This window comes from Notothenia rossii (genome assembly GCF_949606895.1).
Source record: "Notothenia rossii genome assembly, chromosome: 10".
Lineage (NCBI taxonomy): Eukaryota > Metazoa > Chordata > Actinopteri > Perciformes > Nototheniidae > Notothenia > Notothenia rossii.
This window is the reverse complement of record NC_136908.1, coordinates 53,224,683-53,240,868: the sequence shown is the minus strand read 5'-3', so window position 1 is coordinate 53,240,868 and position 16,186 is coordinate 53,224,683. Positions and strand designations below refer to the sequence as shown.

General features: G+C 41.6%; 1 protein-coding gene across 3 annotated transcripts in view; it reads right to left on the bottom strand.

Moving 5' to 3' along the window:
• Positions 1–3,355: 3,355 nt before the first annotated feature.
• slc38a4 (solute carrier family 38 member 4) overlaps positions 3,356–16,186 on the bottom strand; it is a 34,250-nt gene continuing 21,419 nt past the window's right edge. For all 3 annotated transcript variants that reach the window (XM_079654526.1, XM_079654528.1, XM_079654527.1), the window contains exons 6-16: positions 15,951–16,043; positions 15,761–15,842; positions 15,432–15,514; positions 14,796–14,854; positions 14,111–14,362; positions 12,980–13,059; positions 11,707–11,807; positions 11,420–11,544; positions 7,575–7,719; positions 6,621–6,718; positions 3,356–6,520 (exon numbers count right to left, since the gene is read on the bottom strand). In XM_079654526.1, coding sequence (XP_079510652.1) covers positions 6,416–6,520; positions 6,621–6,718; positions 7,575–7,719; positions 11,420–11,544; positions 11,707–11,807; positions 12,980–13,059; positions 14,111–14,362; positions 14,796–14,854; positions 15,432–15,514; positions 15,761–15,842; positions 15,951–16,043 — 1,223 coding nt within the window. In that variant the 3' untranslated portion in view covers positions 3,356–6,415. The remainder of the gene's footprint in view (positions 6,521–6,620; positions 6,719–7,574; positions 7,720–11,419; positions 11,545–11,706; positions 11,808–12,979; positions 13,060–14,110; positions 14,363–14,795; positions 14,855–15,431; positions 15,515–15,760; positions 15,843–15,950; positions 16,044–16,186) is intronic.

Sequence of the window (16,186 nt, the reverse complement as noted above, 5' to 3'; positions counted from 1 at the left end):
AATGCTTGAGGTATTGCAACTAAGCAGACAAACAAACAAAATTCCCAAAGTTGTCCTGAAATTAACTTATTAAATAAATGAAACGATTTTCGTTATTTTTTAATTATAATTACTGTGAAATGTATTATGTTTTCATCATTATTACAACAAATACACACTTGCAACTGATAACACTGGCAATGATTTTATATTTATAAGACTATTAATAAAAAATCATGCTTCAAAAAAGTGGGGGCTCCAAATAAGTGGGGGAACAGCGATCCCCCGCGTCCAACGACCACTACACCACTGGTAACAACCAATAACATAGACAACTGAAACCAACATTTGTATCAATAAATAATTAAAAGAAAAACGTGTCGATCAAGCCTGCTTTAAAAAAGACACTGTTTTAATGTGCATAAAAAGCAATTGGACCTTCACATTTGCAAATACAAGCAGATTAACCGTTAAAACGTTAAAGAAATTTAAGCAACTAAACTATTTTAAAATGATTTATCCTTTATCGTCAGTGAGTGGTTATACAAGGTCACCTTTGTGTTTTTCTCTCCATTGTTTACATCACTTTCCTCCTTTATGTGTGGCAATGGAGTGGTGTGTGTGTGTGCTGAAGGCTGATAGGATCCTCAAAGTTAGATGATCATGAAATACAGGTTTCAACGTGTGTCTTTGTGTATGTGTTTAGGTATGCGTCAGTGTGTGTGTATGTTTGTGTCTCTGTTACGTCTGCTACGTGTCCCTTTAACGGATATAGGACCCATGCATTACCTTCTTCGCTAAATATTATATAGAAGTGATGGATTTACACTCACTTCTAAAACACACACACACACACGCACTCACACACGCGCACACACACACACACACACACACACACACACACACACACACACACACACACACACACACACACACACACACACACACACACACACACACACACACACATACACAACCCCTCTCAGCTGTTATGGAAATTAAATCGATGTGTGGATTATTTGACATCATTGTTGCTATCCTGTTAAAGGAATAGTTTGACATTTTGTAAATATTAATCCACAGCTAGCAGATGTTAGTTTAGCATAATAATGAGAGGATACAGCTCTGGCTCTGAGTGGAAAAAACATTTAAGATTTACTAACATTGTGGTTTTAAATACTATTATTGTTTTTTGCCTGCAGTGAGATCATAGGCTTTTCCCATAATTGCCAAATTACTTTAAACGACTTTTAACTTTTAGGTTCGGTAAAGCCAATCCACCTAATCCGAGATCTTTTACAGCATGTGACCCACGGCTGGTTGGCTTGATTCAAAATCTCTGCAGATTGCTGCCGCTGAGGCTTTTTCCCACACAGATAGTAGGTTATTAACTGTGGCCAACCGTATTCCTGGAATTTAACGCACCGCACTGTACACAGTACAGCTAATCCTCATAAAAGGAAGATAGAGGAGGAAAAGTGCAGGGAGAGAAGGGGACTGGGGAAGGAGGGGAGTGTGCTGCAGAGTTGCAGAGGTAAAGAGGGGGAAGAGAAGCAGAGAAACAAGCACTCATAAAATATTGAAACGCAAGAAAAACGAAGTGAGTGCTGAAGTAAAGGTGGGTTGTGTTGAGTGTATTGGTTTGGATCAAAAGGTAGAATTTCCCAAAGCTTTCGGCCTATTGAGGGACAGAGGACCCAGGTTGGGAACCAGCTTTGGAGATGAATATATTTTCCCCATCTGTCATTGAAATAGGACAAAAAAGACAAAAGGCTATGACACATTAAACCGATAATCGGACGTCGGTCAATGTCACGCCGTCACTGAGCGTCTGTCATCCATCTTTTGTGGTGTGTCGTCAATGATGCTCGATTTGGCGCGGAGCCTACCGGCATTTAAAATAGCTCTGATTTGCTAATAAATCAAGCATATCACTGCATGAGAAGATAAACATGTGAGGACAACAAAGTCAAGAGGGTATACACAGTATCCTTTCGTGTTTTATCTTAATCTCATCTGTTCCGTTTAAGTCATTACCACACCACTCTGATTTAATCCTTTCATGTTGTTTTGAAAATATTAAATGTGTGTACCCTAACAACCGTTGGAAAACTACAGTAAAAATGTTCCGACTTCCCTTTTTGAACGATGACGGCAGACTTGTGCCTCCTGTTGTTTGTTTTGGAAAGCTACTAACAATCGGCTCTGTTGCATCAGGTTCTTTTAAAGTCAATTTGGTGTTTTTGTAATAGTTCTTTCAAGTAACTGCACAGCACACTGACAATAGCCATGCAAACTAGAGATTTAGAAAGGCAGAGAGAGAGAATTAAATTGCGAGTCAGGAGGTCATAGGCCTGTTAATAAAACATGGAGCGTGGATAGTGAGGTGACAGGAGGATACAGCAGGTTATCATCCAAAGGTCTGAGCCCATGGTGTTGTGTAACCAGATTAACAACAGAACTGTGTGACCTCCATCCGTGATGCGATGCTGCCTTGCTGTCTTTCTGCCTTGTACACACACACACACACACACACACACACACACACACACACACACACACACACACACACACACACACACACACACACACACACACACACACACACACACACACACACACACACACGTACACACACACACACACACACACACACACACACACACACACACACACACACACACACACACACACACACACACACACACACACACACACACACACACACACACACACACACACACACACACACACAGCAACTGGAGTCTTCTTGTGTGTGTGTGAGTGTGTGTGTGTGTGTGTGTGTGTGTGTGTGTGTGTGTGTGTGTGTGTGTGTGTGTGTGTTTGACGGCACGTCCTCTAAAAGTCTTGAGCTGAGGTTCATGACCTCGCTGACCTTTCATTTATGAACAGGAATAAAAAGGTGTTAGATGCTATCATCCCTTTTCAGTCTGCAAAGCAAGTAACTACAGTCAATTTATAAATACATTTATGACAATTATTGACTTTTTGTTTGGGTCCACCAGATTAATTTTGGAACTCAGGCTATGAATCTGAAAAGAGACAGGTTGCTCATTTCCCGACCTCTTGTTTTGATCATCTGGGAACAGGACATCCTGGTGTTACATGTCAGCAGTAGATACTATTTAGACATGAACAGGATCATCTATTTGAATGCCTAATATTATCCATCATGATGCCAGAGATATGGTTCAAACACTAGTCTCGACTGTGACATGTTATGTTAGACCTGGTGTGACAAACATTTTTTCAGTGTTTGAATATATTTACAGTAGTTATTAGCTTGCTTAGAATCAATCCTGTTTTCTTTTTGAGTGAAACAGCTTCAAAACGAGGGCAGATGAAACACAACATATTTTATTTCACATTTTTATTGTTCTTCATAATGAAACAGCATCACTGATACAAAAACATCCCCTCTGTTCGGGAAAAATTACAAACGTGAATGTTAGGCCTGATCCACAGGAAGCAGCTGGGAACAGAAGACACATGGAGCGAGTGCTTCTCCTTGGCTAGAGATCTATAGAAAAACAAGGCAGTTGTTTCTGTACAACTACTCTTTAAACACTTGTCTGCTAAAACAGATCCTCAAGACAACTCCTTATCTAGGTCAGCACAAGATACAACAGCATTGTACAACATGGTTCAATCATGCAAGAGTTGAAGTGATTTGTCCAAAAGTGAGAAGAAAGATCCATACAGATTAGATACCTGAGATACTAAAGCGGGTAGAGGTGTGGTACTGGAAGCATTCTTTAAAAGAATACTACAGCCTTTTTAAAATGCGAAATGTACAAAGACTAAAACTCAAGCTAATGAACAGACAAAGCTGTTGACTACAGCTGAGCAAAATAAGCCACGGTAGGAGGCTAATATAGTCACAGAGAAATATCCATGAAACAATTAAGAGCAGGTGAGCCAGATTTTCTAACTGAGAACAATCCATTATTTGACATTCATAGTGAAGTGGCTGCGTGGACCTCACAGTCATATGTCCTGCTGTCTCTATCAGGCCGAGGAAAGATTCACTTCAAGTAACATCATGGAAATAAAACCTCACTCTGCGTGTTTGAAGTGTTCTGTCAAAAATAACCTACCTATTGCGTGAAAATACTTTGTATTATCGTGTTATACTTTTGTTACAGCATTGTTAGCTTGCTTTTTAGAATCAGAATCAGAATCAAAAACAGGTTTATTACCAGGTAGGTTTACACGTACAAGGAATTTGACCTTTAATCTCACCCCAGGGTTATTCAGCAGGAACCAATAAGCTAAAGTTACTTTGCTTTTGCTTCTGAGACTTCTGGAAGAACTTTGTTATGTTTGATTAATTTATCCTGGTATGACGAATTAACATTAAAACATGAAAATGGATATATAGAGGCCACTTTTTCTACAAATATACAAGCTTCAAATAAAGGAAGAAAAAACTACTGTTTTACAGCAAGAAACAAAAATGTAATACACGGTATATATATTTATATATTTACTAAAACCAACACTGGATTGCAGAAGACTTGTAAGGTCCCCCATCAACTCCCTCACAGACAATGTGTGTCAGTGTACCATAAAATAAAGATTATTTACAGAGCATATACAATTGTCAAAAAATACCATGTTTGTAACCCAAAAACATGCACAAAACACCATTTCATTTGAAATATAAATTTGCTTCATGTACGTAAATCCACAAAGGATCTATACATGTTTTCCACTTTGGCTGTGTTGGTGACACATAACGGCGTCGGAGAAGAGGCGAACTGAGGTTTCGGTGTTGTCGTCAATTATTTTACCAAAGAAAGGCACCGGTATTAGCAGCCAATTTGAGAACAAGGCCAATTAAAAAAAAAACTATTTAATTGGGCAATGACACATAATACAACTTAATTCATTAGGCTTTCAGTGAAAGTATTTAAATATCTGATGATTAATCCACTGAGTTTAAAAATGTAGTTCATGACCCCTGTTTATACTTACAAAATAAATATCTGCATTTTCTTGAACATCAAAATTGTGTACTTTAAAGGCAGATTTGTGTGTATTTTAGTGTGTCTAGCAGTGCATTCATGAAAAATGGTATGCTAAAGTTGAAGCTAGCTCCTGTAGAGGGTTAGCTAAGCCTAGAATAAGAACCTAGGTGTGGGAAAACAACTAACCCTGCTCTGTCCAAAGTTAAATCCCACCTCTAAAGCTTAGTAATGCAGACACCATTTGTCATTAGTTGAAGTTATGAATTATAAAAATATCGAGTTGTGTTTCTAAGTGGAGTTAGCTAGCATTACTCTCCAAGCTAACCACTGCTGGCTTTAACGTTAGCTTCATAGTGTAGGCTACCAATCTTCTAATTTAACTGACAGGAAGGAATCAAATTCCCAAAATGTCCAAAATATTCTTCAAAGATGAGGAGCACATAATCATGTTAAGGCCTTTCCTTAGATATCATCTTAGAAAGAGTGACATTTGTAGTATGGTAGAAGTTGAATTTACCAATTTTTGGTTGTATTTTATTCACATTTGAATGTGCATTTTTGTAAACTACCTATGGTCTGATATGCACCTAGCCATCCAAGAAATTATGTAAATTAAACATTATTTCCTGTCTCTTTTTAAATGCCGAAAATCACCATTGCCTTTGTGGATTGATAATGTAGTATAACATTTAATGTAGCGTGACATTTCTTATTGCAGCAGCTGTGTTTTCTGAAAGATTGGATCATTTTGCCTCATAAAACCTGAATGAAAAAAGCAGTATGAAGCAAAGTAAGATCTTTTTACATCTCCCTCTACCTAAACACATAACTATTTACATTGACACCTTGCATTTTCGGATCCACTAATACTGAAAACATCTCTTGGCTTCTTTGAAGATCCTTGAGTGTGTGTTAACCCACTTGACCGGTAACTGCAGACTTTGGCGAAGATTCTGGTTGTTAACATTTAGCAGAACAGCAAAACTGTCCTTATTTAAAGTTCTATTATTGAGTTATGTTGTAGATTCGCCGTGGTTTTGAGATTAGCCCGAAAATACAGGTGTAGATATGTTATACTGTGTCTCTACGTGTGTGTTAAAGGTAATGCTTGAAGTGCTCCTTGTTTTGTGAAGGACGACTGACTACCTCCAACTGTCAGTCCTTCAAGTGCACAGAGGACCGAGGGACTTGTATCGTCTTTTCACCCCTGCAAGTTGCAGTCCACAGATCTGTGCCAGGTTTGTTCAGCTCTTCATAGATGGAAGAAATCAGGAAGATCACATGATTTCAGGCTGTCATGGTGGCTCGTTAAAGTCCGTTTTCCTCCTCTCCGGGATTTGAATCTCTCATATTAGTTGTGTCACATCCCTGTTCCCAGATGTTGGACCAGCTGCAGTGGGTGGAAGGGGTTTGCTGCACTACTAAAAGTGTATCTAAGTTGGGGTTTAGTGACCCCCGCTGGAGCCTGGGGGGTTGTGGATCCAATCGAGGACGATGAGTGACAAGCTGCTAATCATAAAGACGACTCCCACGATGAGAAAGACTAAAGCCTGAAGAGACACGGAGGAGGGGGTTAATGTGACGGCTCAAACTTCTGACGGTTTCAAATCTATTGTAAAAAATAATTGTGTGCGAAAGATGTACACTTACCCCGATCTTTTGTGGGGAGCGGAACGGCACTGATTTGACCAGGCGGATGTAAAAGGCAGCAGGGAGGATGAAGATGAGCATAGTGGCTGCAGAGGAACCTGCAATAAAATCCAGGAAGAAGACAGATTCAGCTATTTGTATTTTTCAGACAGATGCTATTTTAAATGGTATATAAATAGATATACAGCTTTTAAATGCATACAGGTAAATAATGCATGTATAGCCGTGACACCAGCAATTCAAAAGAACTGATTATCCACACTGTCTGTAGCGTGTGGAAGGAAACACATCGGCATTATCTGAAGTGATGTAAGAGCGATCCAAATTATTATTATTTTTTACTCTTTTGCATTAAACAAACAAAACAATAAACGTCTTTCTTCCAACAGTACCAATGTTCACACATGGCTTTAACCTGGAAGCGATTTCCATTCTGATTATACAAGAGAATGTAGCTTTAAGATGTTTATGCAAAAGCACTGCAGCTTAAATTCAGGGAGACATGTCTACATATTTTCAGTGTGGGCACTGGGAACCTGATCGTTTGTTTCCAGTGCCCACAAACGGCTCACGAGACGGCACAGCTGACTCGACCTGACAATTTAAAGCTTATGTAACGTCTTTACTTAATAAAATGACCCTTGAACTCAAGATACTAATCGGGCCTCTAATGCCTGTTTTATTAACTCATATCTGCCCATGTTGAGGGGTTTTGCATGATTGCCCAGAACTTCCTCAACATGTTGTTACTAGTTCTTACCAGCGACTAAGGCCTTTTGGATTCCTAGATCAAGCATTGTTATTTTTTGTTAATTGAAAGGTCAGTTATTTAAAAGAGGAAAGAAACTATATTAGATTGGTATTAGATTTGCATCTGTCACATGAAAAAGTGATAAGTAGAAACCCTGTCAACCCTTTTTCCTGTGCATCAAAGTGCTCAGAGGCAGGACTCACCGATGAAGCCGAAGATATCCCTGATGGAGGGGACGAAGATCACCAACATGTTGTTGAAGGCCAGGACGGCAGCAGCAATCAGAATGTGACGCAGCCAGCTAAACTCCCGACCGCTGAAAATTAGTGTATTGATGGAGGAGCGGATCTGGGGAAAAACATAAAGATTCGACAATTAAAGATTAGCTTGATCATAAGGATTCAGACAAGTTCACCTTCAAGTATGAACTGAAATCAGATGATCTTTTAGAACTTTATCAGTGTCTGTATCTGTATGGTTTGTTAGAGTAAAACAGCCTACTACAGGGGCACCGTTCTGCCTTGGTCTGTCTAAGAAACAAATAAGTAACAACAGTTAGTCTGCTGGCCTGTGCCCGAGGGTGATTCCCAAAATTGTCCGCTGACTGAATTATGCCACAAGGCTTCTTTTGAGACTCTTAATTTCATTTCATTTCAAACCTTTATTTATCCAGGTGAATCCCTTGAGATCATTGATCTCTTTTTCAAGGGAGACCTGCAACCTACTCTGTGTGTGGTATGTGCGGGGTAAAGAGAGTGCAGGAGATCCTAGCTAAGACGCCTGGTGCTGCTGAGCCTGTCGAGCCTCCAGTGGGTGAAAGGTCGCGAGTATCAGGTAAAACCTGAGGCCCCATATGCTCACAGGCTAGAGGGAAAGGTTGGAGGGGCGGTGCCTATAGGGCCCATTCAAAAAGGCAGAGGATTATCTCCTGCATTGTAATGGAGGTTTAGGATTGCATCAGCCGGTAGGGAGAGGAGGGCGGGACTCCTGCAGGGGGGGGTGTGTCTTTACACCAAGCAGTTATTGTCACTGGTAGTTGATTATTTGTTTCTGTCTGTCTTCCTATCTCTCTTACTCACTAGTCCCACATTAAGGCAGACTAGGGCCACCAGTTGCCATGACAACCCGTTTAATCACAGCCCGTGGAGACACTTGAATGTAGAGAATAAAACAACTTCTTTATTTAGCATGTGTACTATTTCCACTGCTGGCAGAGCTCCACATGCCCTTCTGTAAATCCTTTCAACTCTGACTGATGAACTGGGTTTATATCCAGTGAGTATGGCGTAGGAAAAAAAAATCACATTAACAGGATTTTCTGCTCTGTCAGATTGAACCAAGTGACCTCCATCGTGACTGTCAGGAGGCACTGGGATGGTGCCTGCACTTTACCTGCACTACCAGAACAGTTTATGCAAGTTAAAACCAAGACTCATTTATATTAGTCTTCCTCATGAAACTCTATAATTGTGCCCTACCCCCCCTTCCACCAGCTGTTGCGTTCAGGCACAGTCTGGAAACTAGAGCCTGGATGCGGCATTTCTCTCCAAGGCTCCAAACTACTCAGCACCCGACTGTTACCTGGCGCAAGTGTTTTGGTGTTTGTGTGATATTTACACACTTTTAGCCCCCCACCCTTTACCTCAGATGCCTGCAGTCACATGCACACACACAGAGCATGCGGTAGGCTAGTTTAAGCCAGCTGATTGACCCCAGACACATCTGGATTCCACCAGTAAGCTAACAAATGCAAGTCAGTTGGGTTTATATTGTTAAAGATACTCAGAGTCTGTATAAGACTTCACTACATGATGGTTGGATGTGAAGGTGGAGGTGTAATCAGCTCGTGTGCAGGGTCTCCCACAGTTTCAGTCTCAGCTGGAGCCTGAGAACTGGGGCATGTTTGACTCCACGTAAAGCCTTTTCATTATGGGTTGGATCCCGGCAAAGCCCTGTGTGATCTGGCCTCTGTTAGCATCTATCCCCACCTGACTGCACACACACACACACACACACACACACACACACACACACACACACACACACACACACACACACACACACACACACACACACACACACACACACACACGCACGCACGCACGCACACGCACGCACGCACGCACGCACGCAAAAACACACACACACACACACACACACACACACACACACGCACGCACGCACGCACGCACGCACGCAAAAACACACACACACACACACACACACACACACACACACACACACACACTTTCACGCCTCAACAAGTCTCTAAACTCCCGCACACACATTCCCACTCTATAGAAGTTTCCCGCTGGAGCCAAGGACGGTGGCAGACAAAGCTAATGCTAATCTGTAGCTGAAGGTCTGCAGCATTTCATTTCCCAACAAGATGAAGGTCAGAGGGATTCAAAGTGAAACCCTCAAATGTCAAACGGAAACTTGGCAGAGCTTCAGACCTTACATCCAAGTCTGTTAATCTTTTAAACAATGTTACATTTACTGCAAACATATTTATGGCCAGTTGAACATTCTTAACACAAATGAAGATTTCCATTCATGCACAAATCAACTTAAGCATTAGCTAAGGTCAGCCACTCTCTTTTCAACTTAAAAGAAAAACTGCCTTATGACACAGAAATCCAGGCAGGTAAACACAAGCCAGAACCAGTTATGTTACTCTTTTGTTGACATTCGGCTTCACAGACGATTTATTGCCCGCGAGCACATTCTGTGGCTTTCAAGGAGCTGTAGTGTGATGTTTCTGACTTTTCTCTGAGCTACAACTAACCACAGCATGCTTTCAGAGGACACTTAACCCATCCAGATGGCTCTGAACTACACATTGCACCCTTATCGCACAATTATCCATGTGCTTGTAGTTCCTAATAAAACTAGCAGGGATTTAGGGCTATAGCCACCGTCAGACATTATAACATAGTCCCTCACTATCTGACTCTGATTTTGATTCTAACCTTTAGCTGACACATTCGGAGGCTTGCTATGTCTCTTCCCCTCCCTCCAGCCAGATCAAACCAACCCCCACCCTCTCAATGTCAATGGCTCCGCCTCCATTTATTTCCCTGAAGGTAGCAGTCAGGGTGAGGGTTTTTCCACTGTCCAGCATGAGCCTGTAAACTTCCACTGCAGAGAGAGGGGGATCCTCTCTCACAGTCCCCCGTTGCAGAAAAAAAAGGAGCGTCTGATGTTTGTGTGCAAGGGTGTGCGTGTGTCAGTCAGAGGGTGATAACGGGACGAGGGAGAACAAAATCATCAGCTAAATGTAACAGAATGTGTAGAACGTGGTTAGTGGTTATATTGCAGCACAGATATGTGTGGCTGCTTATATTCTGTAACCATGCATAAACGTGTGTCTTTTTGAGCATTTACTGCTGCATCATTCTCTGTCAGCACTTCCCCGTCACCACATAGCCACACCTGTGCTGCCCTCTCCTGGCTGCCTCCTGTAGTTGCAGATACTTCTTTACATGTAACCCTTAAGTGTGATTGCATGGAAGCTAAAACCGGACAGGAAACCTCCTCTTGCCATCAGCCCTCCTTCTTCCCGTCATATCAGGCAAGGGCTAGCTAAAATTAGACTACGAACACACTGTACATGGAGTGTGAAGGAAGGAAGGAGTGTGTGTGAGTGAGGGCCTTACGTTTCTGTAGCTGGAAACCCTTGGCCCCGGGTTAGGTGAAAACGAAAAAAAGAGTCCTTACTGCCCCGATCCCAAAGTGTGTATGTTTGTGTTGTAAGCAGAAAAACACAAAGTGGCAGTAATGTTCCACTAAATGTAGCTGGCAAGATCATTCCAATTACAGGGGTGGAGTATGTTTGTGTGCGCTCAGATATGAATCAAATAGTTTTACTGCTTAAATAAGCTCAATTTAATGAGGCCTTGAGAGGAAAATGACGCTGTACTAAACCAAAGTATAGAAGCTCTAGTAATGAACCACCCCTTTCCAAACCGTATTAATGTTCTCATACTCTTTGGAAAACACTCAAACATTTTGGGACAAGATAAGTGTTTCTCTGGGATGTACTTACTGGGAACAACACGATGGGCACGGTCAGAGTGACAGCAGTCAGAACAGCCACACGCACCATCAGCAACATGGTGTCGAATTTATACACCTTGGTGAAGGTGTGGAGCAACTCTGCCTCCACCCTGTCTGTTGGAGGAGAAACAGGAGGTTAAGGTGACAGAAGCCATGAAAAAGTAAAATGTTGGATTAGGGTTAAGGTGACTAGTAATGTTGAAGTGTTAGACTACTAGTCAATTATACATGATTGATAGGGTTAGGGTTAGTTGTTATCAATTCACTATCTCTTACTGTAAAAGGTGAGGTATCCAAACAGCGCCGACAGCATGTACATGATGAGCATAGTCAAGATGGACAGGTTGGAGACCATCTGCATCTTCTTCCTGCTGCGACTGTTGAAGCAACAAACATTAACTTTAATAGAGGTCACATTTTAAAGGCTCGGGTTAACGCCTTGGACTAAACATCGTGAACTTCAACAAGATGCAACCATCTGCAGGGCTGGATAGTGAAACAGGTTGAGTTATTTGACCCGTAGGTTTGTTTGATGCCCCTTTCCCACCAACGCGGATCCCGTTCTAGCTCCGTGATAGAACTTTCCTTGTTCGGAACCGGTTTTTCTTTTCAGCCCCCGTTTTGTTCACACCGCCGAGAGCCCGACTGGTGCTGCCGCTGCTGTGTCATGACGTCACGGTTTACGTCACTGATTTTCTCCCCAACGGCGTCGGGTCGATGATCGTGTTGCTTTTAATCACACGAACCCAGATTCAATTAAATAACTACTTCTCAACCCTTGTACTTTTCTCCAGAGTGCCCTGGTTCATTGTTTATTAATGTGTTCAGCGGCATTTACCGACCGCTGCAGTGCTGCCTGCTGTTTGGCATCACAACGTTTCTCTGGTATAAAATGGGTGAAGTTAGCATAGCAACCAAAGCGAAACTGACTATTTTGACTACTTTTTGCATAAGCCGGCACATTTTACCAGCGTATTTTTCATTATGATTCTACTTCTTATAGTCGGACATGAGTCTTGACAACCTGTGCAGCCCATGTATTGATTCCATCTGATAGCTGCTATAATACAAAACAAAACGTCTGCCTGCTCTCCACAATGATCAATAACAGCGAACGGATGGTCAAAATAGGGTACAAATAAACAGAATCACACTAAGCCTGGTTAGTGTTGCCTGACTTTATAAAGTGTGTTTTTTTTTTTAATAAGTGTGTGGTTGCGTTCTAGTCTCTTTGATCAGCACTACTGCTTGTAACAACTTTCATTTGCCGTACTCCTCATAAACTGTTATTGCTCAGGCTGATCCTGCCCCTCCCCCTGCCCCTGCCCGGCGTATGCAGTTGTTGCTTCGAGAGCGACAGTTTTTTGGTGCTTGAACAGCACGGGGTTTCGGAGCCTAGAGCCGGCTCTGCTGCAGTGTGAACAGGAAAAAACTGTGCTTTTCAGGCTCTAGCTCCGAACCGGCCCTGGAACCGCGTTGGTCTGAAAGCCCCATGAGTGGGTGATCATGGTACTTCACTGCTTGATTTAAAGTGATCACATATACTTACTCTTTCAACTCGCTGTAGATGGGCAGGACTTCAGGATGGCAGACAAAGGCGAAGGCCAGGATGGGCACAGTGTATGCAGTCTAGAAATCAAGAAATCAAACACACAAAAATGTAGATTAAGTCAGTAGGACAACCATGTGGCTAACAAAAATACACACTTATTCTAAGCTGAGGACGTGAATATTATTTGACTGTTGTAGTGAAGTGTTTCTAGAGACTCAGGGAAAAAGGAACAAAGTGTAGAGGAAAATATGTTAGGACATAATGTCCTACAGTTTGTTGTCTTTGGTTGGAGCTGTATTTATTTTTCCTGGCAGTCATTTAATTTTTTTATCCCACAGTACCAGTTTGATGATGCTACAGTTATAGTACCATGAACAACTTTCGTGAGACGTACATTTTATTATTCCATGTAAGACATAGTGTTCCTTTTCTAGACTATGTGAAAATCACCACGTCAATAAATCAAGTGAACAGAACGCTATGTGTCATATTCTTTATATGATCATGTGGACACAGCCTTACACACACCCTTAAAACCCCACCTTTGAGAAACATGCCCCGACTGATATGCATTCTGTTTGATTTGTAGGTCTTAAGAAAGATTCCAGTAAGTAGGTCCAAACGTCAGCATTGTTTATTTAACGTGTGTATATTGTGTCCATGGTGTCTTTATTTCATGTTTCAGAAATGGGAAGCTTTGAATTCACTGATTCAAATGGTATATGACCCGTTATGCCTGAGTCAATTACACAACTCCACTAAATCCACAGGGGCTGCATAATGGAAGTCACACCCTTTCAACCAATTGCCAATAAGACGTCAAAGAGCTTCTATTTATACAAGTTGGAAAATGTTTGGAGTCAGTAGGAATTGGCACCAATGTATCATTGGTTTGAATTTCCATTAGTTTTTATTAAATATTTGAGTTTTAGGTTTCATTTTACTTTGGGGTAAGATTGTGAAGAATTCCCTTAATGGATAGTCTTCAATGAGCTTGGAGTTTGTTCTGGGGTTAGATATTCATAAAGGATATAGTTCACTCAGATTCCATTATGATTATTTGCACTGCTTTAATTTTTACTATACTGAAAACCAAATGTACCATCACTACAAGCTAACCCATCGTACCTGTGAGTTGAAGACAAAGTATTTGGGGGTACACATTTCCTCATCGTCGTCGGCGCGAGGCTCAGCATGAACGGCGGAGGAGTGATGAGCGTCGTTGTTGCCTTGAACCGCAGAGGAAACGTCTGCTCGGGAAAAATCCATGTTTGCCGAGTGGTTCAGAGGGTACAGCCTGTCTGAGGCATTACTGCTGAGGTTGGAGTAGTGGGAATAGTAGGGAAGAGGGCAGGGCACCTGAGTCTTCTTGTAGATCACCTGGAGAAGAACAACATGAGGTCAACAAGTCAAGTTGTACACACAACATTGATGTTTCCTGTTTTATTTTGAAGATCTCTCTTATCTGTATCGTATCTGTTCTTACTTCCTGTTTGTCTGTCCTGACACAACTAGTTCTACCTGTTCCTCACTGTAAGTCCTGCTTTTCGGTTACTCTTGGTCAGATCCCTTTCTCGTTGTTTGGGGTGAACTGGGAGTTTTGTTCGGTTCTGTTCTTGTTTAGCCATGAATAAAGGTATTTTCTGTTAATTGCTACTGTGTCCTGCGTATAGCTCAACCCAGTTCCACTTACCATTGACAGTTATTGCAGCTTAAATATATGTTAATGAGCGGATGTTCACAGATGCCTGGTGCATTTAGAGCAGCATCTGATCCCACATTTTGATGATGGTTTTGCTGAGTTTTGACTTACCACAGCCAGGAAGAAGACCATGCAGCAAAGTGAAAAGCCGCTGGTGTAGCCCAGGTAGCCTAAAAGGAGAAATCACAAGTTATTGGTTTGCTTTTCCTCATCTTCACCACATCTGGGTGTCTAAGTCTGTCACACCTCTGGGTTGTGACCTCTATCTTAAAATATATCAAAAGTCTGATATGGGAAGCAGTTCAGATTTGAGCAGCAGAGTGAATGAAGCTGTCTGGTGTGGTTGGAAACTTAATATCCCTCAATTCAAAGCCTGTAAAATGCCAGCATCCTGATGTCTACATAGACACATTTGGCTTTGATCCTATTTGCATGTGTAACATTTTAATAATATAGTATGTAATAAAAGCCTTCCTGGAGCTGAAACATCTGAGGCAGATCTGCATAAATTACGTGTGGTGGTGGAGCTGACAGCAGGCCCAAAGCAGTGCTTGGTTACAGTGACTCCTAACTACCACAGCTGACTAAGGGCTCACTAGGGTTACACCACACATGGGTGGTTAAAGACAGCTGCAAGAACATGGGAAATAAAATAGCTTCAGACTGCAGGAAGTGACATATATAGTATCGGAACAGAGCCGATACTGAAATGTACAAATTGAAGGCTGATGTGATGTGAGGCCTTACCAAGATTTTTCAGAAGAGACAAAGGCAGAATGATTCCGATGGACACGAACACGACCAGGTAGTTCCCGTTCAAATACCATTCACTGCAAACATAGGTTAGAATAAGGTCAATCCCTGCACAACAAGTATTTATTTCCTGATCCCGTCAATTCATTAATTGCTGGTTCTACAAAATGCCAAAGAAAAATATAAAAATATTCATCGAAGTCCAACTTTACGTCTTTCAATGTCTTGATTTAATATGATTCAACAGTTGACAACTACTCAATTCATTTGAAGATGGACATTGATATACTGTTCTTGCACAACATTTATCTTCACACACTCACCCAGTGATTTCCTCCAAACCCAGGAAGGCTCGGATGACTTCAGGCAGCTCGTACTTCACGATGAAGAGGTAGCTGGACATGGCTGCAGGACACGAAAACGCTTAAGATGTGAAACTTTGCTACATCGCATACAAATATACTTCTTTTATCAAATCAAGCTGATATACATACACATAAATTCACCACCTACCTCCAATATTCTGCATAATTATGGATCCAAATGCTGCTATCTTCCCCGGCCAGCCAAATGCTCTCTCTCCAAGCTTCTCATAGATGAGGGATCCTGCCACAGGAACACACACACATATTAGCCATGGAAACATTCCCAAAAAAAACGAGCTTATGGGAGTGACTGTCAGGAAACATCAGGTGTATTATATTGAACAAATGTAAAAGTGTATTCCATCCAATGCACATCAATGACCA